Raw genomic sequence first — 27,553 nt, 5'->3', positions numbered from 1 at the left:
ATATTTGTTCATGTATATACACATGTTTATTGTCCTTGCCCTATCTAAAATGTTGAATTTAACTATAGTAGTAACTAGTGAGTACTAATTAAACATTGAAATTTGATCATTTATTTGATAATTTGAAGCATTAGAACTAAATTTGGATGCATATATGTAACTTATTTCATAGAATATCAATTTGGAGAACTATGACCATGGGAATTAAAAGTCACTCCTTTTGTTTTCCTAATTAGGATTTGAGTCTTGATAAATGATGTTGAATTTAAATGTACTTAGAAATTAATATTACTTAATTTCTAGTCAAAAGCTACCTACCTAATAGTTGACCTCAAATTAATGGTGCAAGTAAGTATATATATATATATGCATGAAATTAACAAATTGGAGGGGAAAAAAAAAATCCCAATATCTATCTATAATTAAGTGATCAAAATAGAATATAAGTTGTTACATTTTTCTTATTTTAGATAACCAGTTAAAATAGATAGAGAAAGTGTCCGAAACTAGCTAATTTTTCTCATGTCATGTAATTTTTGCTTATATTACTACCTTTAAAACAGTTTAAATAAGGATTAATTAATGTGATGATTAATGCGATAAGTTAAGAGCTTTTTTTCCTTTTTCTTTTTGGTCATCAATTTTTTAATGTATAGAAAGATTGAAAAATCATTTTTATACACCTCTTAATTTCTCACTAAAAATTTTTTTTCCTAAAAAAAAAGACGTAAAAAAAAACAAGGACCTTAAAAGGTTTCTCTTTTTTTTTTTTTTTTTGAAATTTTATGTTATTGAGATGTGGGGGTGGCAAAATTGAAATTATCCGAAACGATGGGGGTTTATGTTGGAACATAACCAGGCGGGGCCGCTGACGTCATTATGACGTGGGTCCACCTAGTCAGAGAGTCGCCACGTGGCGGGCACGTGGGTCCCGCACAACTCGTTTTGAAAGGTTGGTGTGGACCCCACACTTAGGAGGTTAGGAGGTGGGCCCCGCCCAAGTACATATTTTTTTTTCGTTTTGTTTTTTTTTATTTATTTAATTTTTTTTGTCCGTTACGTAATTAAATTTATAATAATTGGTTAATTGCAATTTAGTCCCCAACCTTTATCCTTTTCTTATTTTGGTCCTTCATTTTTCGTTTTCAAAGAGAATCCTTATATTAAATTTATGATTGCACCCGTGATCCCTAACTTTTATACTTTTTTTTTTTCAATCTGATCCGTAACCTCTATTTCCGTCAAGCCCAATCTCATTGCCTTCAATATTGCTTTTTTTTTTTTTTTTTTTTTTTTCCTGGGGGTCTGATTGCCCCACTTTTGTAGCTTAGTTCATATGATCAATGAATGAAACGGGTAGCATGCTACCTCTTTCTCAAAAAAAAAAAAAAAAAAATGCTTTTAGCATCTATGAGTACTACATTGGCCTTATACACGTTGGGGTTGGATTCAGAGTAATTTATTTTTATCCTATTTTTGGCTCCGACTTACCATTTCATTCGAGCGGATCGAGGCTAGAACGAGTTTTTGACCAATTTTTCGTGGATTGGTGTGGATCAAAGGAAAAAAAAAAAAAAAGGTTTTCCATTTTTCGCTCCGTTCATTTGACGAATCAGGACAATTTCGAAGTAGGTTATTTTTTTCTATATATTTTGTTTTCACTTAGAGCGGATCGGGACAGGAGCTCCACCAACCTGGATTCATCTGCATCCCTACTATTTCTTCTCTTGACGCATAAGTCAAGTTGAGCGTTCCATCACAATCCTTCGAAAGCTTGAAAAAAATCGGTGCTGAGTTTGATCGGGGCTACGGAATTATAATCTTGGTCTATATATAAGAAGGTGGATTTTTATTTGATTTGATGTAGCCTTTTCACCAAAACATGCGAGAATTTTAATGGTCGAGAACTAACCAAGCTTAGATGGTTCATCTGATATTTATTAGGCACATGAGTGAATGCTCTTAATTAATTAAGACAAATTTTGAATATTAATTAGTGTATGTAGTAATACATGCGATGCGGCCGATAGATAATTAGAGAAGAAAAATAAAAAATGACGACAAAGAAAGATGAAATAACAATGGGAAAAAAAAAACGATAATAAGGAGTGGATTCATCTTGCATATTGAAGAATGTAACAGCCGAAGGAAGTGAAAAAGAAACAGTTCGGCCCAATGCAAAGGTATGACCCGATTCGATTTAAATAAAAAAAAAAGAGAAAAATCCGGTTTGCTTCAAACAAAGATATGTGGAGGATTTGAACATATTCGGGAGAATCCACACTCGATAATTATTGGTTCGATTCAAGCAAAAAAGAGAAAAATTCGATTTAATTCAAGTAAAAAAAGAAAAAAAATATGTGAAGCACTTGAGCTGATTTGGGGTGGAGCTCACACCCAATAATGAAGAGACGTTGCCATGTGGCAAATTTAAGAAGAATAATGAATAAATATAGATATAGATTTTCGGCTATGGCTACTATACTCTTATGAGTATAAGCTCTTTGTACTCATAAGTTTTCGACCATTGGATGAAAAGATGTGCGGTTAGGATGATAGTGGTCCCCTACGGTTGAGTAGGTGGTTGGTTGAATAGTACGATCTAACAGATGAAAATGGTCAAAGGAATAGATCTAACGGCCGAAAACTTATGAGCATAAAGAAATCTATACTTATAAGAATATAGTAGTCAGACTTTAGATTTCCTACCAAATCAATATTTAGATAACAACATATGTTTAAATAGAGACAAAATTGAAAGTGATACTAAATATTTTCAAACCCATGAATTTAAAATAGTTTTCATAATTTCTATTCTTTTAGTTTATGATATGGTAGAGAATTTTGTTTTGTATTATTACACATAGAATACTTTATTACATTGTATAAATTAATTAATCCCAATATCAATTTGGATTTTGTTTTGGTATAATAATAATTAGAAAAATGCTAACTTGTAGTCTTGTACTGGCAAATTACAACCTAGTCAAGTAATCTATTGCTTAGAAATTAAATTGTTTCAATCCTAATCAATTATTTTTCCTTTTTTTTTTTTCCTTCTTTTGATTGTAATGCTAATTAATGTTGAGGATATGTATAACCCATGTTTTTCATGCAATTTATTGTTTTCAACTTTGAAATATTCTTATATTCATCAAAGTTATAAGATGTATGAGAGAGAGAGAGAGAGAGAGAGAGATCCTAAAGTGTGGTAATTGTTTGATTCTGTTGTAGAATATTTATAGTTTTATTTGATGATATGCTATTTGAGTAACATTATTAGAAATGAAAACTTTTTTTTCTTTTGAGTCTTAAATTAATTTCTACTACACTAAAAGCTCTAAATTATTATATTTTACTGATATAAATGATCACAAAAGCAAAAGGAAAAAAACCTCTTGAAAATTAAAGCATCATTCCCTTCTCAAGATGTTGAATTTTTATTAAAAATGCAAGGCAAGTTCTCATGGAATAAATAAATTAAACCACTAAATCACAAAAAAAAAAAAGAGAGCCTATAATTGATAGGATTAGACCATTACTAAACCATAAGTTTCAAAGGAAAAAAAAAATGAAGTGATAGCATCTACAAGTATTAAAATTTCATTGTCATTATAATAATAACATGGTGGCTAAAAATAAACATTTTCGCGACGATGACTTTGTATACATATACATGCTTGTACGGAATTGACTATACATGAAATTAATAAACTTGTGAAAGAAACCTCGCGAAAGAGCCATCCTTTTGTAGATAAACTTTTCTCAAGTCGAAAAGATGTGTAATTAACATTGAATTGACTTGGTAATGATATTGAAAAAAAAAAAGGAAGGAATTTTATGATATAACTAGTATCTGATATGCTCGCTCTGATATTATGCTAATTAAGATTGAGAATAAGGGCTCGTTTTGGTCTAGCTATTTTGGAGAAGTGGTTTTTACAGAAATAGTTTTGATTTGGAGAATTAATTTTAGTTAAAAGCTATAAAGTGCTTGATTTGAAAAGTTTTAAATTTTAAAATTTAAGTTTTGTTTTAAATTTGAATTTTGAATTTTAAATTTTAAATTTTAAATTTTAAAATTTGAGATATGAGATTTGAGATTTAAAATTTAATATCTAAATTCAAAATTTTAAAATTTGAAACTAAAAATTCATGAGTTAAAATTTAAACACAAAATTTAAACACAAAATTTAAATATAAAGTTTAAAATTTAAAATCAATAATTTGCAATTAAAATTTGAAGTTTGAATTTAAATTTAAAATTCGAATCCAAAATTAAAATTAAAATTTAAAATTTAAGCCCAAAATCAGAATTAGATTTTAAAAAGCAGGTTTTTAGTTGCTTCTGATTTTGAGTCTTGAAAATCAAAACACTGATTCTAAAAATCAAAATCAGATTGTGAAAAAAATATTGCCCAAACGCTCTATTAAATGAAAAGGAAAAATCACTTTTCGCTCTAAAGTCATTTCTCAAAATCTAGGCCAAACACCTACTAAGCTAATTTATTAGGGAACGGTCGAGGAATGCGTTCGACACATTGACTCTAATTGCAATAAATTGGAGAAAAAAAAAAAAGAAATCTAAAGAGCCAACATCACAATTTCAACCCCTCTTTCAATAAATTCTATATATGTGTCATTTTCATTAATTTTTTTTTTATTCCCCCTTTGTTTAAGCCATTTAAGAAGCAAATTGTTAGGGAACAAACTTTAACAAACTAATCCCTCTTGTCCTTGTTGCTTAGCAAATAAAAAATTACTCATCTCAATTGGAATTGATTTATATTATATTGCTAAAAATGGATTAGGTGTATCAATAGCTCAACAATAAAACAAATTAGTTTATAGTTTATGGACTAAGATATTGTATATAAACTCTCACCCACTCCTCTAAATAGTTCATTGGAAAAGGCATGAAAATGATATGTAGCACAAGGGGAGCCATTAAAAATATGAAAAATATTTTGGATATATAGTTAAATTCATAAGTTACAATACTCATGTGGCAATTTATTTATTTTTTTTTCAAATCCTATACTAATTGCTTGCTTTACATAATTTACACCTTGTATATTGTAATTGATTTTTTTTTTATCACAATTAACTAGGGTTTTGCAACTTATGGGAGATTGAAACATGCATAAAATTTGTGAATTTGGTTCACATTTTTCTAAAAAATTTGTGAAATATCTAAATGATAAGTAAATCTAAAGATCCAGATATTTTTGTTGTTTTTTCATACTCCATAAAGACATTCAAAAAAAAAAAAGGGGTAAATTTTAACATTGGTTTCCGTAATACAACGAAAAATACTCCAATAATACAAAATTAAGAATTGTATAGTATACACGTGATATTTTGTATGAAAATAAACAATATTTTAGTACTGTATTTTATCACAGTACATAAAAGTATAGGTAAACTTCAAATACCATTTATGTGGTTTCGCACTTACTCACTTTAGTATCCTGTAGTTTAAAATGTATCAAGTTAGTACCTTGGGATTTTTTATTTTCTCCTTTCATTAACATTTCGTTAAATTATATACAAAAAACTTCAGATATCCACATAGATTTATCGAATATTCACTTTAATACCTTTTAGTTTTAACTTTGTTACCGATTTAATGAAAAAAATCTGACGCAAAGAGAAAAATGAAACCATAGGGTACTAAATTGATATACTTTAAATCACATGGTCCTAAAGTGAGAAAGTGTGAAACTATAGGGTTGGTATTTGAAGTTTACTCTATATTTTATTGTCAAAATTACTAAATTTTATATATTGAACAAAACATAGTAATGCTATAAACACTGCAATCAAGCATTACATTATTGCATTAAACCAAACGCGCTAATACAGTATCAGTAGTAATCTCATTTAGAAATCCAAGATATCTGGATATATCGAAATACTCTATAATTTTATATAACTCGGACCAAACGTGCCCTAAAAGTATTCTCCCTATAATTAATGCCATCAATCTAGATCGATGTTCGTAAGTCAATTCGTGTTCGGCCCGAAATGAGCTCGAGATCAGACGCTCGTTTAATAAATGAGCTGAACACGAGCTGAATGTTTCAACTCGCTCAGATTAGGCTCGACTTTGAACGTTCCACTCAGTAGTAGTACGGTTGGCAATCTAACTTACTATTCACGAGCCAGCTCATGTTCGGCTCGTTAATAAACTAGCTGAACATGAGCTAAGTTTTTCAGTTCGATATTTTAACGAGTCAGCTCATATTCAGCCTGTTTAATCAACGATCGAACACGAGCCAACCCTAGCTCGCTTGCATTCGACTCGTCAACAGTCCTACATAAAAATATTCTCCCTGCAATTCCAAACAGAGTATAAATTCTAAGGCCCGGCCGACAAACGAGACCGGGTCGGATGAGCTTCTTAAAAACCCAATAAACAAAGGCCCAACAATAAAATACCCACAACTTTAAAATCTGAGATCCATGAGCCCGGCCCATTAAAATCTACAGCCCAAGCAAACTATTTATTTACTCCAACAAAGCTAACCTATTAGAACATGCCACGTGTCGAATGGAAATTACTCCGCGGAACAAGTCATCCTGTCGAAGGCAAATTTGACATGGCGGCCCCCCCAACTTTGTGTTTTTCGATTGAGACCCCTTTAATAATTTAAGAAATTTAATCATATTAATTTTTATAAAATAAATTAAATAATTACTAACTAAAAAAGAGCATTTTTCTTCTATTTAGCCCCTTCAAAATATTTTTTTACTAATAGTCCTAATAAATTAATATTTGCAGAAATAATCCTTTTCTTACCATACGAGTGTTTAGTGGAGTTTTTAAGTTGAACGCAATGGTTCAATCACCGTGTTTAAACATGACAATTAAATTTTCATATTTTTTTATTTTTTTACTGTCCCTGAATTAAAAAAGAGGAACTAGAGTGCGGATATGAACACGGTGATTCAATCGTCATATTTTAATACAGTGATTCAATCATCATGTTCAATTTAAAAATATTTACGTAACACTCGTGTTACAAAAAAAGAGTCATATATGTAAATATAAATTTAATAGGATTATTATAAAAAAGTTTTGAGGGACAAAATGTAAAAAAATTATATAAGTGTTGGATTTAATATCTTCAAAACTAACTAGAACAACTCAAATAAAAAAATAAGAAAATAAGATACTAATACAAAAAAAAAATTAAGAAGGTTTTCGAAGAGAACTATAGTTGAGGGGTCTCCATGCATTTTTACCACTCCCTCCCCTCTCCCATTTCTCTTCGTGAGATCTCTCTCTTTCTCTCTCTCTCTCTCCTCTTCATTTCTCCTCACTCTCTCTCTCTCTCTCTCTCTCTCTCTCTCTCTCTCTCTCTCCTCGGAGGCGATGACCGAGGATGCCTCGGAACCCTCGCCGCCACCCTCCGCCGCCGTGGGCGGCGGCGGCGGAGGAGGAGGAGGCGGTGGCGCCCTCTTCCGGCCCCGCCGCGAGCCCTTCGAGCACGGTCTCCTCCCAATCCCGAAGCTCGTACTCTCCGACGGAACCCTAATCCTAACCCTCGCCCCGCTCAAGGATCGCCTCCTCCAGCGGCCGATCCCCGACCCCCACCGCGTCGACGCCCCCGCGCTCGCCGACGCGCTCCAGATCCCGCTCGACCACGCCCGCCTCGCCCTCGACACCCTCGCCGCCGTCCTCCCCGCCGCGGACCCCGCCATCGCCGACGGCGCCGGCGCCGCCGACGTCCGCGACCTCCTCCTCTTCCTCTACATCCAGTCCTACAAGCGCCTCGTCCCCCGGGGGCACAAGGACTCCGTCGCCGTCGCCGATGTGTGGCCCCATGCCTCCGCTTTCGACGGCTACCTCTCCGCCCTCTCCCCGATCCAGGTCCGGATCATATCACAAAGTTGCTCTCTTATGCTTTAATTCCTTTTAAAGTTTCATTATTCTAACTAAAACCCTATTTTGGATGTGACATATGTGATGAGAGTCAATGCAAGTGCTCAAAACCATTTTGGATGTGACATGTGTGAGGAGAGTCAATGCAAGTGCTTGTTTTGATGAATGGTTAATATGATAGTTAAGATATCTTGTTGAGATCAGGAAAATCCGCACATTGTTTGTAGAAGTTGCTATTTAGATGAATTGGCTTGAACTCCCATAAAGACGACCAGCTTGAGAGCTTGAGCAAAGAAAATTCAACTTTTAAGCGAGAATGTTAGAGTGACGTAATTATGACAATGTGTTAATGTTTGTAGAACCATTTCTACCACCATGAAAAAGCACATGAGAAAAGTGAAAAAATATCGTAGGAGATATGTTTGTTGTATGGGAAGAGAAGGTTGATAGCATCAAATGCTATAAGAGAATGCAGATATCTTGTTACAAATGGCGAGTACAGTATTACAGCCTAAAAACTGAAACTTCCTGTGGAGACTGCTGGTGTTCTTGCATTTCTGGACGACAAATATTGACATTTGTTATAATTCCTTGATGTCCACTGGCTTGTAGTAACAGCGTAATTTTGCATGGTGACCTGATAAGGTAGATTAATTGACTTGTTCATGTTTTATTGTCAGAGTCAAACATGTTTAAAATCATTTTGGCTCACTGATTTTTAAAATGACCTCCATCCTCTTTATTATGAAAAGATGCGAATAAGTAGTACTGCCTCGAAAGCGTAATTTTTGTCATGCAAAGTGCATTCCACTTAAAAGTTGTAGCTTATGATAGAAATTGTGCTGTTTTCTTCACAGGTTAACCATGATGACAGTGGCATCTGTTGCATAGTATTTTTGTAGATAATAATTCTTGTTTTGATGACGCAAACCCATGTTTGATTGCAGCTTGTCCGGAGCAACAGCCGTCGTTTTATGCCTTCACAAGCAGACGAAGAAGCTCATCAATTATCATATCTGCAAAAGCATATGGCTAACATACTTACTCTTTTGTCCGATTCTGTTGAAGGCGAGGGTGAAGATTCTCTGGTTTGTTTGGATATACCTTTCTTCACCTTCATCTACTAATTATGCGCTAATTTCTAAATAAGTCATGGCTTATTGATCTGATGCCAGACAATCAATGCTATCCATTAAATACTATACATGTGATTAACTTGTGGTGAAGTGCTGATTGGTCTCATAATAGTTAATTGATAATGCTAGTCAATAATCTGTCTGGGTTTAGAAGTCCCATGTAATAGTTTAAGTTTATGGCTAAATTCTTCTTACACTAGTAAATATGTGGCCAATGTGTGGGGTTTGCTTCTTTTCTTGTTTCCCTCATTTAAACTACTTTCATTTCACAACACCATTATTCCGCATGAATGCTATGACTAGTGAAAAAATCATGCCGATGCTTGTTATTAATCAAAGGCGACCGATGCAACTGTTCGCTTGGACCTATCTTAATTGTTGCTTTTTAACCAGGTATTGACGGCGGAAAGTTTTGAACATCTCAGTTTCCTTATTCAGTTCTCTGAAGGTATTCCTTTGAGTCAGGCAGCCGCTTTTTTTGCGAATTCTGATCCTGACATGCCTGCTGCTCCTGTCCCTGCTGCCCAAGTTCATGAATGGGTTTTGCAAAATATTGCTGCTTCATTGGAGAATATAACTGAAAAGGTCTCAACTAAAGAGAATGGCTCGCAAAGTGCTTCAGATTTGGATGTGACTATGGCTGATGCGACCGCAAGTAATACAAGAATCCAGAGCAGTAGCTCTCCAGCAGCTATGTCTATGCCTAATAATCCTGCATATTTACGGAATCAAACCTTTGTGGAGGGTATCGCTAAAGCTTCTTTGGTCAAGCAGGCAGGCGATCTTAAGGGACATTCTGTAAAGGTTAGGTGATGCCATCAAGCCTCTTGTTAGTTCTAGTGGACTTCATAGATGCTAGAATTGGCAGGGAACTTGGTGCTTCTGCTCTTTCTTCTTCATGAACACATTCACTTTGTAATTTTTTAAGATGATATAATTTTACTACCTTCATCGTTGGTATTATAATGTGATACATCAATCCTTTTAAAAACTGGGTTAAATTTTCTCAGATTGAAATAAAAATTATTGAAATAAAAATTAATTCTATATTCAGCTAAGTTTGATGGGCTAATTTCCTCTTACATAGTATCTTATATTCTTTTGGCTTTTACTTACTATATTTGTAAACCATCTGATGTATGTACTTGCTTGGTCCATTTAGAAGCATATTTTGTGCTATATGTTATTCTTTTGAAAAGAACATATAAATTACTGTAAATAGTTGAAAGTTCTGTGTTGTATTTGGCACTGAGTATACCTTTTCTTGTTACATTTGCAGGTTTTAAACTGCCATGACTCCGTGATCTACATACTAGCACCTTTGAAGTATGCTACTGTCTATGGGTGTTCTGATGCAACTATTATCCTTTGTGCCATTGGTAAGGTATGTACAGTTTTGTCAGGTCATGATCTTCCTTTTTCTGAATTCATCTCTTTCGATAATGAAAAGGTTCTACAATTATCTTAGACAGTTGTTTTCCATTTCTTTTTTTTTAGACCATTATAGTTGCAGTTTTTGCGCAGGACTGCTTGGGATATTTTACATTCGTACAACTCAGAGAAATTTCTGGTTTATTTTACATGGAGGAGAATATATATTACTAAGTTTGTCCTGTAAAATGTTTAGGCATCTCCACTCTTCATCACTTCCCTTCATCATCACTTCATCACTTTCCTACTAAACTGTACCTTATGAATATAAATATTCTTTGCCTTTATATCATACTTGTATAAACCTTTTTTATATAATGTAACTTGTGGAATGGATTTACAGGTCAGTTCATATTTTGAGTCGAAAACTAGCAGAACTTTTTGCACTGAGTGATTTACGCTCTAGATAAAATGGTTGGAGATCTAGGGCTTGTTTGACATTGCCGTAGGCTACGGTGTTGTACAATGAAGCGACTTTTTAGTAGTGCCTTTGGAAGATGCACTATGTTAAAATTCTTCCTGTAATTTCTCCTTTCAGTAGAAGGAGAAGCTCCAATTTGGAGCTTCAAATTGGGGCTTCTGCATTTGGATCTCGAAATCTTATTTCACTTCAGCACATAGTAGATTTGGGTTTGGGAGAAATTTTTACTTGCAACTGTTTTAAGCCCTGCCTAGAATGGTTAGTATATAAATCTAATGTGATGATTTCCTTGCACAGGTCTGGCTTTTTTGGGCAACTAGTTACTGTAGCACTGAATTATATTGTTTCTTTTTCCCCCTTTAACCTCAAATTAAGAGCAATTAAAGAAAGGTTGCTGCTTGTGACAGCAACTTACAGCTGTTTTATCTTGCACTAAACTGCTTTGTCACATAACCTTACACTTATGAGTGGTTAAGTCTACCTATGCCAGTTCCTTTGGGGCTGACATCTGGTTGATAGCTAGTTGGAAAGCTGTACTAGTTTTTGATAGAGCCTTCTGAAAAGTAAATTGCCTAACCCTACATTGGTGGTGATCATTAAGAAAATGATGTTGATATAAATTAGGACACATCTTTTGCATGTATAATATAATAAGCATCATTCATGTGGGAGATTAGTGGTTTATTGTTAACTTCTAGAGGTCTAGTAAACATATTTTTATAACTGGAAGTTCAGATGATGGAAGAGAAATCAGAACAACCTTTCAATAATCTAGTTGTTGCTCTATATCACTTCATTCCTCTTCTTTTTACATATCTTAGGACTACCTAATATATACCAATTTGTAAGATAATCCAAGCATGTAAGAAGTTTTGTTGAAGTTTTCTTTATAAGTTCTGTCGGTATATTCCTTTTTCTTATCTGATGCTTTTATCAGTCAGATCCTGTTCCTTATTATGCGAGGTTATTGTGTGCTTGACGTATTAACATTGTTGGTAGATATCATTATATTTATGTTCCTTTTGCTTCGTAGTTCAACTATCCTCTTTTTTTTTTTTTATAAAAAATTATACTTATCATAGATGAATAACATGGAACTTTTTTCCCATGTTTCCAGGCTGTTAAAATTGAGCATTGTGAAAGGGTGCAGATTATCACAGCTGCAAAACGCATCTGTATTGCCAACTGCCGCGAGTGTTGTTTTTTCTTGGGCATAAATCACCAACCTCTTATTGTGGGGGATAATCATAAACTGCAAGTGAGTGATTCTCATGAAATAAAGTTTACAACAACATTAAAAAAGAAGAATGTTGGAAGAATGTTGGAAGAATGTTGGATCTTTCTACAGCTGTACTGTTTCTTGTATATTCGTCATTCTTGGATATAACTTTACATGATCGCTATTTATTCCCTCTCTGGTATTACATGCTGCATCAATAGCTTGAAGATAAAACTTATCTTGTGCTAACATATTATTGTTTCTTCTATGCACTTGGATTATTTCTGTTCATGTTATTCTATTTCCCAAGTTGTCTTTTGATGTAGTAAATGTGTTGGAGAGCATAATTACCTAATGAAACATTTACCAAGGATGCTAGACATCCAAGCATCCTTTTCTTTTCTCATGATATACCATTAAGCGGAATGAAGATATAAGAATGGCAATATGTAAGAGACTGTTCAGAAAAGCCATAGCTATAATCTTAAAGTGACGATGCTACAATGTGGTATATTATTACTAAAAAAGTAAATATATAACCTTATCAGGTGACTAATTATGAATGATGTTTCTTAGTACTAAAACTTTGTTTTTAAATGATGTTGAATCAATACAAATTTATATTCACTGGTTTATTGAGTTTGCTTTATTACTTTTACAGGTGGCACCGTTCAATACTTACTATGCACAATTGGGGGAGCACATGGCTCAAGTTGGTGTGGATCCGACCATCAACAAATGGGACCAGCCATTTGTATTGGGAGCGGTCGATCCTCATGATTCGCTATCTCACCCTGCAGGGGTTTCCGATGCTCAAGCCGAGTCCGCCACCAGTCTTGATCCTGATCTATTTACCAACTTCGTGGTGCGCCATATACTTATATGACTGCTTATTGGTTGTAGGCCTTGTGTCATCTTTTGGTTTCGTCATAAAATTTCTTTGATTCTAATCTCATCTCCTTTATTTCCTAGGATGTAAGTAATTTCTTTGCCTCTTTGGATGTATGAACATCTTGTTCAGCATATCTATTTTGTTTACTGTAATGTTAATTGGTTGATAGGGAGTTTTAAAGAATGTTGCATGAGAATAGCATATAAGGCCTCCGCGCTTGATAAATCACCTCATAGCTGGAAAAGTTTTCATACAGTATCATGATCATAAGAACCTTGCAATGAACTAAAATCAAACTCATGGTTCTGCAGTAGTTCTCAGTGACTAGCTAGTTCCGACATCGTAACCGGTCCCTAGTCAACATAATTTTCACAATAAGATGCCTAAATTTGTCTTACAAGAACTCTAGTTTATCTTAAGTATTCATATATATCATTGCTATTTCATGAGGTTAAGGATATGACCATATTTAAGTCACCTAATTTTAATTCTCCTCTTCTGCTGCACTGTGTTGCAGATCCCTAGCTGGTTCGGAGCTGAATCATCATCAGAGCCGACAAAATACAACCCATTTCCATTGCCTGAAATATACTGGGCATCCCAAAAGAAAAAGGTATGTATTCTAGATCGCGAATGCAGTCCAAGAAGATTGTTTTGGAATTGCACACTGTAGAAATCTCATTCTTTTCAGTCGTTAAATTTCTTTCAGAAATCAACTTGAACAACTTTTTTTTTTTTAATTAAATTGGTGCTCAAATTTTCTTGCTTTCATTTCTTTTCTTTTGGTTTCTCCTAAGCTGTCAAGAATCAGTAAGTTTTCTGCCTAAACTTCGCCTACGAAAGTTCACATTTATTTCCCTATTCGCCTGGGCTATGAAGTATTTATTATCAATTTTATTTTCAGCATGCGATTTTGGATGATATCCAACAAACAATACGGGAGCTGCAACTTGATGAGAACCGGAAAAGGGATTTAGCATGCGCCCTTCATGTGCATTTCAGAGACTGGTTATACGGTAATACTTTTAACTCCTCTTTATGCTTCTCTCTATAATGCAGCATGAAATACATGCAACTAACTTTACAAAATAGTGGGTATGCTGAACTTGGTCATGGTTCGCCACTTAGTCATGACCAAGTACGATGTATCTGCTTGGGAGTAGCAAAACTTGTTTTCTTAGTGTCACGCCAAGTTAAAAATTACAGTACTCAAGCGCGTAACTCAATATGAATGTTTTGTGTCACTGTTATTTAACCAACAACTGTAGACATTGCATTGCACACCAGTTTTAGTTGCAATTGAAATAAGTGGAAAATTAGTGCAACATGAAATTTATGCAAGTAATCGCTATGAAAGAGAATGTATGTTGGAGTTGATGACGGTCAGCATGATAGGTTTGACCAAGTTTAATGTTTTTGATTTGCGAGCAACAAAACGTTCTTTCTTAGTATCATGCCGAACTACTGATTACGGCACAAAGATGTGTACTTCAATATTAAATATTAACATGTCGGTGGTTGTTATTTAACCCAACAGCGGTAGACATTCTACCTCGTGCTAAGATTTAGTTGTGTTTGAAATGAGAAGAAAACTTAATTAAATCCATTATTCTGACCCCCCTTTTTCTTCGCAGCCTCTGGCAATATACGCCAGCTTTATTGTCTTCAAGGTGATTGAACTAACGACACATTAATCCGGTAACTGTAACTCCACACCTTCAGTGTTGTGTAAACTATTATAAGAGTCTGATCTCTCTGCCATTCCGCCGCTTCCCGCGTCCGAAATTCACATTCAATTACATTTCCGAGGGTACTTCTTTGTATCTTACCAATTGGATGCTGTGCTCTTTTCTTATCTGTAGCGGTTTTTCAAGGAAGAAAATGTGAATATTCACACACTATTTTTTGTAGTTTTTATTCCCTTTTTTTTCTCTTTTCGTGCCGATTCGAATTATGAGGTGGTGGGGGAGGTTGCGCTTGATTTTGTTCGCTACTAAAAAAATAAATTTATTACAATTGCTGATTGCCTCTTTCATCCGATCTTTCATTTGATGGGTATCTTCCAACGACCCCCGTGGTTGGTTTAGTGCATTCGCGCTTCGCTTCCTTTGTGTTATTGTTTGTTTCATTTGATTGCTCTGTGGCTTCTACTGTGTTATGCTGTAAGGATATAAACCAATTTGGGCACAAAACAGAGCCACGACCGTTTCGAGCATATCGATCGAGCATGTCGGTTCAGGGAGGTCCCTTTTTACGGTGTGCCAAAACAGTAACCACTGGATAGTTAAGTGCGAAGAAATAAAATTACCGGGACAGCGAAGTGCAAATGCGTTTAGCCACTTTGTAGAAGTACGAATCGGAGTTTGAAGAAGGAGAAGGAGCCGTCGACCCGCAACAGACCGCTTCATCGGCCCCTGCTTTCGCGGTTGGACAAAAAGAGAAGTGACTTAGACTCCGTTAGGTAGAGCACCTGTATTCCAATTTAGGCGGCGGAAACTACCAAGCTGGAGTAGGGTAGGGGCAGAGGGGCGATGCATTATGTAGAAAGCCTTTTTTTTTCTAGTATTTTACTAGTTTGTCAGTCTGTCGATAGCAGTCCCCTTTTTTCGTACTGCAGATTTACTCTTGCTTTACTATTGATGGGAAATGGGCGGGGGATGCCGGAGAGATAAGCCGGTGGCTCTTTCCATTGTACAAGCAAGATTGGTTGGATTATGCAGCGAGCAGAAGTTATGATAAAGGATCCTGATCTCGGAAGAGATTATTTGGGTCCTGGAGGATTGAAATAAATGCCAGAATATTGACTTCAATAGTTTGTGGGCTGCTTCTCTCCAGCTGCAAGAAATGGAGGCTTTTTTCCTTTTTATTTTAGTTTTGGGTAAATTGTCTCAGAAATTAGTTTGTCGTAATTTGTAACTCAAACTTTTAGAATTATTGCAATAAGCTTTCTAATGTAATTTAGTTGACTAAATATTGATGTATCGGCAACATAAAAGTAATATAATAATATTGCGATTGCTAACGCATCAACAATTAAGATGCCATATCACTTTTATATTAGTGATTCGTAAATATGTAGTCAATTAAATTAAATTATGGGACTAAATTGTAATAATTTTAAAAAGTTGAGTCAAAAATTATAGCTAATTAAAGTTTGAGAATTAAAGTGTCACTTATCTCATAATTTGAGGACCATCGGTGCAATTTGCAGTCTCATATGCTTTAGACTTCGTTTGGGATTGCAGAGAGATTCTATTACGTACGGTGAGAAAGTACGATGAAAAATATTTTGTTCGTTTCAGTACATAATATTGCGTTATGTATATTACGATGAATCGATTATAATATATTTTCTACAGTTCTACCGAAAAACGTAGAAGCATATCTTTATATATTTTTACCAAAACTTTATTTTATCCAATAACGTTAGATGAGCCTCAATACCAAACTAAGCCGTAGAGCGCTTCCTAATTAAATGTCCTTATTACATTTTGCTTTTTCTTTTTCTCTCTCTTTTTTTTTTTGTTGCAATTTTGCATTTGCAATAATTTAATTATTATTAAGTCATCAACTATAATATTTTTATATTATGTTTACATCAATTACATGTCAGTATACGATTCACTAATTTGGAGAGTGAGACTTGAGTGCTATAATAACACGAAAAATTTGGGCCAAAAACTATAATAAATTAAAATTTAGGGATTAAAGGGTCAGGGAACATAATTTGAGGGCCAAAGCCCTAATTTTCCCAAAAGTTTTAGTTTCCGAGGTGTAATATGAGGATTGTACAAGGACTTTCTATAAATTTTTCCATCCCTACCATTTCCGATCGTTTTAAAAGGATAACGTTCCCTCTCTCTCTCTCTCTCTCTCTCTCTCTCTCTCTCTACACACCACAAAAATGGCGACGATCTCCTCGTTATTCTCCTCGACGCTCTTCGGAAACCCTAACGACCCCCGCCGCATCATCCGCACTCCCGACCTCTCCCCCTACCGTGCCCTCGGAGCCCCATGGAGCCCCCGAATCCTAGGTCCCTCTTTCTCCGTCGCAAACCCTAGGAGTACCAGAAGCAAAACCCTACTCGCCTCCGCCGCGGTGGCGGCGGAGGCGGAGACGGTGGCGGCGGGGGCGCGGCGGCTCTACGTGGGCAACATCCCCAGGACGGTCACCAGCGAGGAGCTCGCGAGCATTTTCGGGGAGCACGGATCCGTAGAGAAAGCCGAGGTATTATAATTGATAAGAACCTCTAATTAGAGAAGCTTCTTCTTCCTTTTTTTTTTTTGGTAATGTAATCTATTTTTGCTATCAAAATTGGTTTTTATTCTTGTTGCTTGAGAACAATTTCTTGCTTAATTGCTTGAAAAACCCTCAAATTTTGACCTACGAGACCCTGAAACATGTAATGAAATCTATGTTTGGTATCAAAATTGGATTTTAGCTTGCTAGTTGAGAATAGTTTCGCGTTTAATTGCTAAAAAACCCTCTCAATTTGTGATCCATAAGACTCTCAAATATGTTGAACAGAATTGGTTTCTAATTTGGAACTTGGGAGCTTGAGATTGGTGGATTAGTGGGGTTCTTTGCTTGTTCGAATTCATATACAAAAGGCGAATGTTAACTAGTTATTAGGCATTCGGTTTCAAAATTAGTAGAATAGGTAGAATAGAAAGTAGTTGTATACATCAGGTAGTAATAGCATTCGTGAACGATGATAGAGTTAATGAACTAGACTTTAAATATGGTTTTCTTTGTCGCGATAATATGTTGTTGGGATGAATGATTTAATTCAAGTTGTGTAAGAGAAGAGGAAAGGGTCATCCTAAACGAAGAGAAAATATTAAAAAAGAAATGATAGCTCTTCGTTTAAGAATGGACGTAGTATGAAAGGAACAAAGGAAAAGGATTCATGTTGTGGACTTCCAATAATTGGTTATAAGCATTATTTTGATCTTCCTTTGTTTCATTGAACATACTTCTACCTGTTTTTACAAGTTCTACATGAACATGACGACGCATTGTGCCATTCAGTTGCATGAGATAAAGAGTCAAAATTGATTAGAGAAGTAGTGACTCCTTCACCAATATTCAGTGATAACAACAAACTAATCGTTAATCTTCTAAGTGATCATGTAATGGTCCTGTGTTGTCTTTTGCAGGTTATGTACGACAAGTACTCTGGTAGGAGTCGGCGCTTTGCGTTTGTCACTATGAGTTCAGTAGAAGATGCAAATGCTGCTATCGAGAAGCTTAACGACACTGTAAGTCACAGTAATCCAGTTGAACCCTTCTTTAGTAATCTGAAATCTTGGTTTATCGGGTATTCTAGTCCCTATTCATATATTGAAGCAATCGTACCGTAATTACCATTTATCAACAGGAGATTGGTGGTAGGAAAATTAAAGTTAATGTGACGGAAAAGCCGTTGGCGACTGTTGATCTCTCCCTTCTCCAAGTTGAAGAATCTACATTTATTGATAGCCCGCACAAGGTTTATGTCGGTAATTTGGCAAAGACGGTAACCTCAGAACTACTTACCAAGTTCTTTTCTGAGAAGGGAAAGGTTGTCAGTGCAAAGGTCTCTCGAGTTCCAGGAACCTCGAAATCCAGCGGCTTTGGCTTCGTCACATTTTCTTCTGATGAAGATGTCGAAGCAGCTATATCTTCCTTCAATAATGCTGTAAGTAAAGCTTTCTTCTACCAACAATTTCCTGCATGGGTATCACCGGTGTTGTTGTTATTGCGAATATATATATTTTTTGCCTTTCGACTGGACTTCTAAAATAGCTTCTTTACTTCGAGAAGTAATAGTCATGTGTTTAGAAAAACAAAAAGGAGACGGCGCTTTACGATGATGGGAAATTATTAAGAGCTTTTAGCTTCAAAAGCAGAAGATATCTGAAGCTTCTATTACTGCTGTAGCTAGAAGCTGTTGGGGGAACTTAACCAAACACCCCTTTGCGCTTATTCGAACAGCTGTTCTCCAAACAACATTCTCATAGAGGCTCCACATGGGCCAAAAGGGCCCTACACCGTAGAGTTCATTATTGTTTACGCGCTAGTTGATACTCCCGATAACACGATGGATATTCCTCTCCTTCGTCATAGTTTCTCCATTTCTCCGCTTCCATCGAGACCCTTGATAGCTTACAATCTTTGCTTTGTCTTTTCTTGGCTAATGAGAGTATTATCATATGAAACTAAAACCAGGGTGTATATTATCGGTTTTTTTTTTTCTCTTGTTCCTGTTCTTCTTCTCAGGTGTTGGAAGGGCAAAAAATCCGTGTCAATAAAGCATAGAGAGAATGTTAGATGAACACTTCGAAAGATCGGACCCATTGGAGCCTCCTAAAAGCTGAGCAAGTGATTGAGCAATGCAAAGGTGATATGTTTCCATGGTAGAAGAGCCTTTTTTTTTGTGTGTGTGTTTAGTGAATCCTTTCCGGTGGATGTTTGTTGTAGTACCTCACAAAATTTTGAATGCAAATACCATCACCTGTTATTTTGCTTAAAAAAGTGGGCTTTATATATATATATATNTATATATATATATATATATATATATATATATATATATGCTGAGGATTGATACAAGGTATCTCTCTTATATATGTGGCAAAGATCAATAGATGAGAGAGAGAGAGAGAGATAGAGAGAGAGAGAGATAGAGATGAAACATGAGGGTAACAATTTTAGTTATGTTCTAGGTATGCTCTATACTTTCATATTTGAAATGGCAAATTTGTTACCAACTAAACATGTCACTTGTGTGTATATTCTTATTAATGAACTAATAATTCCTAAGAACCTCTGCATACTACAATGGCTCCCATCCTACCTTTCTTTTGTTTTCAATAGCATCTCCACAAGTGGGTAATTTCATGTACTGCAGTAAGATGATGGTGTAAGGTTTAGATTCTAAAAAGTAATTTCAAGTATAAAAGTAATTTTTCCTTCAATAGATAATAGTTTGGTAACTTAATTTTTAAAATTTGATTCTGATTCTTGGAATCAGTTTTTTAATTTTAGAGGTCCAAAGTCAAAAACAATTAAAACTTGCTTATTAAAATCTGATTCTAAATTCAGATTTTAAATTTTAAATTTATTTAAATTTCATACTTCAGCTACATATTATAAATTTCAAAATTTAAATTTAGATATTAAATTTTTAGATTTTAAAACTCAAATTTGAAATTTAAAAACTTAAAATTTAAAACTTCAAGCTTAAGACAAAAGAAGCAGTTGGACAAATTGAAAATAATATTTTTTTAAAAAAAAAAGAAAAATAATACACACTATTAAGCTGAACAAAGGTCAAAAAAAAAGTGTGGCATAATTTCACTCCCATCTCACAAATGCTATACAAGAAAACCTAATCTCCATTGATCTTTCATCTTTCTCTAGTAATATTGTCTCTATCCTGCACCCAAAAGAAAAAAAAAAAAAAAAAGCAAAAAAAATTAATAACAGGACACCTTTTGAGGCATATAGGAATTTAACATGTAGTACTGCTGCATCAAATTAATACAATGAAAATGCTTGTGTATGTATTAAAATGCTTGTGTGTGATTATATAAGAGATAACATTGTGCCAATGTGCAAAACAAGATAAGATACAGGCCATTTTAGGTATGATAAATTGTATGAAACGGCCGTTTTATCTTTCAACAGCTTAAGCTATTAGTGAATAGTATTTTAATATTTATATTCAATACTATCCGAAATCAGAACATTCTGCTCTGATAATACATTTAATTATATGAAACAATCGTTTATCCATCAGAGCTTAAGCTACCAGAGAACGATGTTGTTAACATTTATATTCAACGAGGAGAGTTCTCATATTTCCAAAAACTGGAATATATTAGGCTACTTCATTTCTCTACCTGAGAAAGAATCTGTGGCCTCCAAGAATAGCTAACAATGCGAAACCTCGAAACACAAAGTTGAATGACACAACAACATGTAAGCGGAAAAAATTCCGACTGCTATCTCGCGGGGCTCATTTGAAGTATCTTTTCGGCCTGTTCCGGGAAAAATGTGATAAAAAGAAACGCACCTGAAGATGAGGATCAAACAGAAAGAATGTTAAGTACGAGGACGAGACGACCCTCGACACAGAAAAATAAGCAAAAAGAAAACAAAAAAGTTGGTTTTTTTTTTCATCTTTTCTATCCATGAATAAAGCATGTTAAAGTCGCAATTAAAACGATAAACTTACATATCAATACGGTCCCGAGTACCGCAGAAATTTTCCCCTGGACGGTCACTAGACCGGCCTTTCCCGCGTTTTGGAGCTCGGTAGCACCTTCCGAATCAAACGTACCTGCATACACGAAACGTAATTACCGTAACCACAATTACGACGATTTTGTGTAACTACAGTTGCTAAAACTGACCCGGTTTGAGCGATTGAAGGCCCGATGTTATGCAAGCTAGGTTTTCGAAACCTTCTCTGTCGAGCCTATTCGCAGCTGCAGTGGACCTTCAGTATCAAACAACTCCTCCATTACAAAGTAAACTATTTCGGCTACATTACAAGCAAAATCGCATGGAAACCGTGTTTACGGTTTAGCAGAATCGGCATTCAATTGAAAGTGTTCGATTCGATGCTCGCGGCATGAGGTTCAGCTGTTATAGCAGAGAATGCTAGAGCGAACATAGTTCTCATCGATAGCGGAAAATAGCGCGAAACTGAGAAGAAAATCATCATGAACAAAGAAAAACGGAGGCATTCGCCAACCTCAATCCTTCCTGGCACACGACTAACAGTTTACTATCGGGAGAGAACTTCTCCTTCACCGATTTGACGAAATCGGGATTCAGTTTGGTGAACGAAAGGCCGAAGAACAACCCCGCAAAGTTGTTGTGCACCGTCCGCTTCACTATCGTCCCTGTCGGCCATTAAATCTTTGAGCTCAAACCGTAATTACCAACCTCAACATAGAGCTCGCGACGGAAAGTTAAAAAAGAAGCTAAACCGATACCTAAATCGTTATCATTGTTCTCGATGAAGAGGGGCACGTGGTGGCACGACTTGATGTGAGCGCGATCGAACTGAGTTTTGTCCCGGACGTCCAACACGGTGTATCCCTCCTCGTCGACGAGCCTCTTCGCTTCGTCTCCGCTCACGAAATTCACTTCGGCTCGAATTACTGAAATTCTCTTTCTACATGGCTTGCTGTTAACAGCTCTCGGGTAGTCGATTCTAAAAGCTGCCCAAGAGACCCTGGGGTAGCAAAATATTTGAATTCGCCTATTTGAGGTTAAACAAACTTTCTAATCGCATAAATTTGATATTTACTTACGTTTGGTCCGACTGTAGGGTGTAGTGTTGTTTAATGAAGTACTGGTTAAATAACACTGTTAGGAGAAGCACTATAACTAAACCCTAAAAAACAGAAGCACCAAATTGCTGCTTCTGCTTCTGAGCCTCAGAATTTCAAACTCTTCTATTCGTCAAACGTTCTACTCGAGGTGACTGCTAAAAAGAAATAAATTATAAATTCAAAATTGGATTCCTCGAGTATATAAAATTCAAATTCAGATTCAAATTCAGCATTCCTACTACAAATTAAAAATGGCCACAATGAGTCTAATTAAGCACATAAAAATTCACAATTAACCTAAAATTAGCTCCAAGGAAACCCTAATTTATCCAAAACTATGGTGTTCTAGCCCTAGACACACAAATTAGGTTTCCATAGCCATTTTGTAATTCGAAAGCTGCAAAATTGACAATTCTAGATGAATTTAGATGGGAAAAAAAGCTATAAAAATCACAGCTTTTACACTCAAATTGCAAGAACAGAGAAGAACGAATGGTAAAAAATTTAAAAAAAGGAAAACAAAAGGAGCGCTTTGATTAAATTAATTACCTCGGAGGAGAGGAGGCCGTACACAATCCGACAAGGGCCATTTTTTAGGGTTAGGGTTAGGGTTAGGGTTTAGGCGAAGAGTCGGGACGAAGCGTGTACTCCGCGCGCCATCGGCGCTATAGGAGAAGTGGGTCCCACGAGAAAATCCCTGCAGCAAATGGCAGAGCGCCACGTGTAGGAGCGGCGCGTTCTGGATGGGTCGAGATGGTGGGAGCCGGGGCGAGGGCATTATAGTCATTTTATACTCGGCGCCTGAGACTGAACCGGATTGAGCCGGCACGAACCGGAGCGAATCGGCTGAACCGGGCCGGTCCTACTCGTTCTCTAATGCTGCTAAATTTTTTTAATTTTTTTTAAAATAAAATATTCACATAAAAAGAGTATAGGAGTATATAATTATTAGCAATAAAAAATCAAAAATTATCCTTATAAGTAGGGGTGAAAACGGATCTAGGATATTTGACGAAACCATATCCGCATCCATATATTTATTTTTTCAGATACGAATTCGGATGCGGATATATATGGGATGTTAAATTTTTATTATCATATCCACTAAAAACGGATTCGGATCTGATCAAATATTTTTTCGAATTCAAATATGGTTCAGATATGTATTCAAATAATAATATATATACTAATATATATATACAAAAAAAAATTTTATTTTTCTATCTTGTTTTCTAACTATATTTCTTTATATATAAAATACATAATTTTAATATATAACTCATTATAAAATAATCGAATAATACAAAAAATCACTTTATAATTTCATGTATTAATCATCCTTCCGTACTTTAATTGGTAATGAATTAGAGTAGACAAAGAAAGATTGACTATGGAGGAAGAGGATTTGGCGGGACCGGGCGGGCGGGCGGCCGAGCAGGCAAAATTGGACCGGGCGGATCCAAAAATATAAAGAATATAAAAATAATAATACTAAAGTTCAGATATCCATATCTATATCTGTTGTTTTTGGATATCCAAAAAAATTTAACTCTCTAAAATCATATCCATATCCGTATCCAACCAGATCCGAATATTATCAAATACAAATATTGATATTTTCGAATAATATCCTATCCATATCTATATCTGTCGGAGATTTTGCTGAGGCATTCTTGAAGTTTCTATGCGGGTTTCAAGATTGATGACGCGGATGCCGAAGGGTCAAAAGTTCCTTAGAATTTCTAGGAGGGCAATAAGTATAGTCTCTTGAGAGTTTTTTTTTTTTTTTTTTTTTTTTTTGAGAGATAGGTAGCACGCTACCCGCTTCGTTTATTTCATTTAGAAATAAACTTAGCTAGAAATGTGAAACAACTAGGATTCGAACTTGGGTCTCTTGAGAGTTTGTAGTCCCTCTTTTTACCTTGTAGTTATGCGCCACTTGATGCTTTTTCATTTGTAACTTGGGTGATAAGTGTGACCTATATAAGGTTGTGGCCTCCAACATCTCTCCTTAGAAAATTAGTTGTAAACTCTTCTCTCAATCAATATACAACACTCCTTTTTTTTTTTCAACTCTTTCTTTCTTATACTTAGTTTAGGGCAGATAGGTCCTAACTTAGCGAGTAGAGAGGTAGGCTTGCTTTGCTCACTTTGTGAAGAAAGGCGAATGTCGCATGGACTAGACAAGTGATTTTGCTTAAGTCTGTGACATGCAGCTCTACTTTTGCTACAACAGAAAGCTAATAAGAGAAATTTAGTAACAATTTGGGGGCAGACAACTTTCTACTTCTGCTGCAACAGAAAGCTACTCCAGGAACTCAATGAAACCTTTTCCTCAAATAGCTTGTGATCAAAAGCTCAAGAGTAAACATATGGCAGCTCAAATGCTCAGAAATGGATTGAAGTAATTCACAATCACTATAAAATCAATCACCAGTGAAAGCAGTAGCACTACTATCTAATTATAATTGTGTTTCGACGGCGACGACGACGGCAACGGCTTTTCTCTCAGAAGAATCACTCTTTGCACTAAACATGCTTTAAAAGCCACTAAAATCCATCACCATAGAAGTCACAGCAAGAGCTGATCCTGCGACGACATCGGCGGAGATGCTCCTCCCTGTAAATTAGCAAACAATATCTTCATATTGTGATAGATACCGACCGAATGAGGAAAAGAGATACAGAGGAAATACTTGTTGTTTTAAAACATCTAAACTCCAAAGAGAGAGGGAAAGAGATTCAGAAGCGCGGGAAAACAACACCCGGTTTTGAAAAATGTTAACTATTTCTGTGTCTCAATTCATTTTGCGAATTGAGAGCTCGATCTGCGCACCCATACCATGCAGTAGTTGTGCAACTTACTATTTTCGACTCGAAAGGATTTAAGCAGAGAAGTAAGAAACCATTTACTGAACTTTTAAAATCGCAAAACAAAGAATGTATAAAGAGAAATCAATTTAGCGAAGGTAAAGTTCGGTTCTACGGTTCTGATACCGACAGTAGCAGCATTCACGAAATAAATTACAATATATTGCGAGAAAGAGAAGAAAAAATGTTCAGATATATTGTATTCTATGGGTTTCTTACCTAAAATTTAAAAGCCCCATCATTTCAGATAAATGTTCTTGTTTTTGTTTCGATCTTTGATTGTTTGCGAAAATGTGAGGGCATGGAATTTTAGCTAGTTTTTCGGACACCAAAGAAGAATCATGAAGTGAACATTAAAGCTATACATGGCCTAAACCAAAAAAGGCGACGCGAACTAAATCTAGCATAAGTACAATCACCTCAGCAATATTCATAATAATCACTTTTTGCGAACTGAATTTGTACTAAGTTTACTTATACGCCCGATAAAGGCGCAAGGAAGGATGGAAATTTGTACCTCTGAGACCAAAAACAGTTGCTCCTGCAGCGAAAGCACCGACAGCACCGTTAACGAAGTCCTTTTTCATCCTCCGTCTCTCCAGAAGCCGATCGACGCCTGAATATACACCTCCTAGAGAGGCAAAGGAGAGTCCGTAGTTTCCGCAAGCCCTTAGGGTTCTAACCAGATCAGGATGAGCAACATTTTGTTCCAATGCAGGGTGGTCAGATAGCAAAGCAGCAACTGTGCCCCATACTGTTCCGACAGCTAGTCCGAAAGTTGCACCCTCGACCGCCTTTTCAATTGCAGTCTCTTTATCACTCAAGTCCGCGAGATGCGAGTGCTCCATGACTGACATCAGAAAAAGTACGCAAGAAAGATACTAATCGAGAATAATACGACTGAGCATCGACAAAACATGTCGACAGCTAAACTCTCGTGCTGATCGTGACAAAACTACGCAGTTCTTAACTGTATCGACTCAACAGCTCGCTGATTGATCTCCGGTGGCGCTTCGTCTACCAAATTGAATCTTTAACCGTAAAAGCACAGTAAGTAAACAAAGCGACTCGCCGCCAATTTGTAAAATCTCTTCCTGGAATCGTAATCTACTGCGAAAAACATAACAATGTATCTATTATGGCTGTATGAATGAATCCTATAGTTCACCCTAATCATGCAAGTCCAAATTTGCTGTTTGATTTGATGCATTTGCATTCAACTGTTGCAATTGAAACTACACGAAGAGGCTCAACTGCACGGCTGAAACTACGCTCAACTTGGCCGCAAGACAAATCGAAGCAGTTGAAGAGCGTAACTTTAAACAAAAAGATAATCTTACCTCTTTAATAACCTTTCAAAATGTAAATTTTTTATTCCCTACGTAGAGGGTAATCTCACCACCCCATATATGATAAAATTTTGTAAATTCACTTTTCAACTGCATGTAACCGATAAGTTATTCATAATTGCGATAATTTCTACTATATTTAACGAAACAAGATGCATGTAATTAAAACAGCTGTATTTTCAACTGCATATGTATCCAACTACACTATAGGTCGTTTGGTTTGACGTAATTATAAATGCAGTGTAGTTGAAAACACAACAATTATAATTACATGCAACTTGTTTGATTAGATATAGTAGAAAATGCTACAGGTATAAATGCTTTATTTGGTTGCATGCGGTTGAAAAAGTATATTTACGGATTTTTATTATTTTATATATACGGTTGCAATTACAACTGTAGCAGCAGTTGAATTCAAATACATCAAAATAAATATCGAATTTGAATGTACACGCAGTTATAACTGCTCCAGTGCAGCTACAACTACATTTACAATTACATCCAACCAAACGGCTCCTAAATTCGTTCACAATGCGAGGAATATAAACAATTATGAATTTATCATAATTTTTTTTTTTTATATGTGCAACAAATTTCTCTTCCTTCTATTTTATAATCAAAAGCGTGACCCCAAAAAATACACCAAAAAATAAGCTTAAAAAAAATTGGAGAAAGAAAAGCAAATGTTCAACAAAATTAATCCAAAATTTACACAAAGACAAAATGAATACAAATTTTATTTAATTAAATTGATAAAACAAAAAAAAATACTCACCCCTCTCTACGCACTCTGTGGAGCTCCGTACGAGAAGCGAAAAGAGGAAGTACACAATAACCGCTTAAGGGCAGGAAATGGACGGCTGAGATCGCATCACCGGTGTTGAGATTTTTGGAACTGATTTGATCGGAGCCGTTGGTGACAACTAAGTGTGTGTTCATGTTCAAGGCCCATGGGCTTTTTTAAAAATTGAGATTGTTTGTGGGCCTTTTTGCAAATCCACTACACTTTACGTATA

The 27,553-nt window shown here is 35.6% G+C and overlaps 4 protein-coding genes across 6 annotated transcripts; 2 read left to right on the top strand and 2 right to left on the bottom strand.

The window, feature by feature from the left end:
- Positions 6,938 to 15,034, top strand: LOC109725212 (TBCC domain-containing protein 1-like). Its single transcript, XM_020254314.1, has 10 exons — positions 6,938 to 6,946; positions 7,214 to 7,876; positions 8,836 to 8,976; positions 9,418 to 9,828; positions 10,304 to 10,408; positions 11,994 to 12,134; positions 12,757 to 12,960; positions 13,505 to 13,600; positions 13,892 to 14,003; positions 14,622 to 15,034. Exons 1-10 carry the CDS (start codon positions 6,938 to 6,940, stop codon positions 14,663 to 14,665), a joined length of 1,926 nt encoding a protein of 641 aa, XP_020109903.1. The 3' UTR covers positions 14,666 to 15,034.
- On the top strand, positions 16,843 to 19,504 carry LOC109725197 (30S ribosomal protein 2, chloroplastic). The gene is made up of 4 exons (XM_020254297.1): positions 16,843 to 17,215; positions 18,148 to 18,249; positions 18,369 to 18,668; positions 19,250 to 19,504. Exons 1-4 carry the CDS (start codon positions 16,892 to 16,894, stop codon positions 19,286 to 19,288), a joined length of 765 nt encoding a protein of 254 aa, XP_020109886.1. The 5' UTR covers positions 16,843 to 16,891; the 3' UTR covers positions 19,289 to 19,504.
- LOC109725300 (rhodanese-like domain-containing protein 9, chloroplastic) lies at positions 20,238 to 23,023 on the bottom strand. 3 transcript variants are annotated; one of them, XR_002220233.1, is made up of 7 exons: positions 22,867 to 23,023; positions 21,976 to 22,217; positions 21,732 to 21,882; positions 21,388 to 21,473; positions 21,210 to 21,314; positions 20,875 to 21,047; positions 20,240 to 20,408 (listed from the first exon to the last, which is right to left on the bottom strand). XR_002220233.1 is itself a non-coding variant. In XM_020254445.1 (6 exons), coding segments are annotated over exons 1-6 (627 nt in total). In that variant the 5' UTR covers positions 22,908 to 23,023; the 3' UTR covers positions 20,238 to 20,406. The 3 variants fall into 3 exon arrangements, 2 of the variants coding, with proteins under 2 accessions (XP_020110034.1, XP_020110033.1); XM_020254445.1 differs by lacking the exon at positions 20,875 to 21,047 and having other exon boundaries at positions 20,238 to 20,408; XM_020254444.1 differs by lacking the exon at positions 20,240 to 20,408 and having other exon boundaries at positions 20,775 to 21,047.
- On the bottom strand, positions 24,858 to 26,036 carry LOC109725211 (outer envelope pore protein 16-3, chloroplastic/mitochondrial-like). The gene is made up of 2 exons (XM_020254313.1): positions 25,706 to 26,036; positions 24,858 to 24,937 (listed from the first exon to the last, which is right to left on the bottom strand). The coding sequence occupies exons 1-2, from the start codon at positions 26,034 to 26,036 to the stop codon at positions 24,858 to 24,860; spliced, it is 411 nt and encodes a 136-aa protein (XP_020109902.1).

This window comes from Ananas comosus, linkage group 19 (assembly GCF_001540865.1).
Source record: "Ananas comosus cultivar F153 linkage group 19, ASM154086v1, whole genome shotgun sequence".
Taxonomy (NCBI): Eukaryota; Viridiplantae; Streptophyta; class Magnoliopsida; order Poales; family Bromeliaceae; genus Ananas; species Ananas comosus.
The sequence above is the reverse complement of the archived record's forward strand: the minus strand, read 5'-3'. Positions and strand labels throughout refer to the sequence as shown.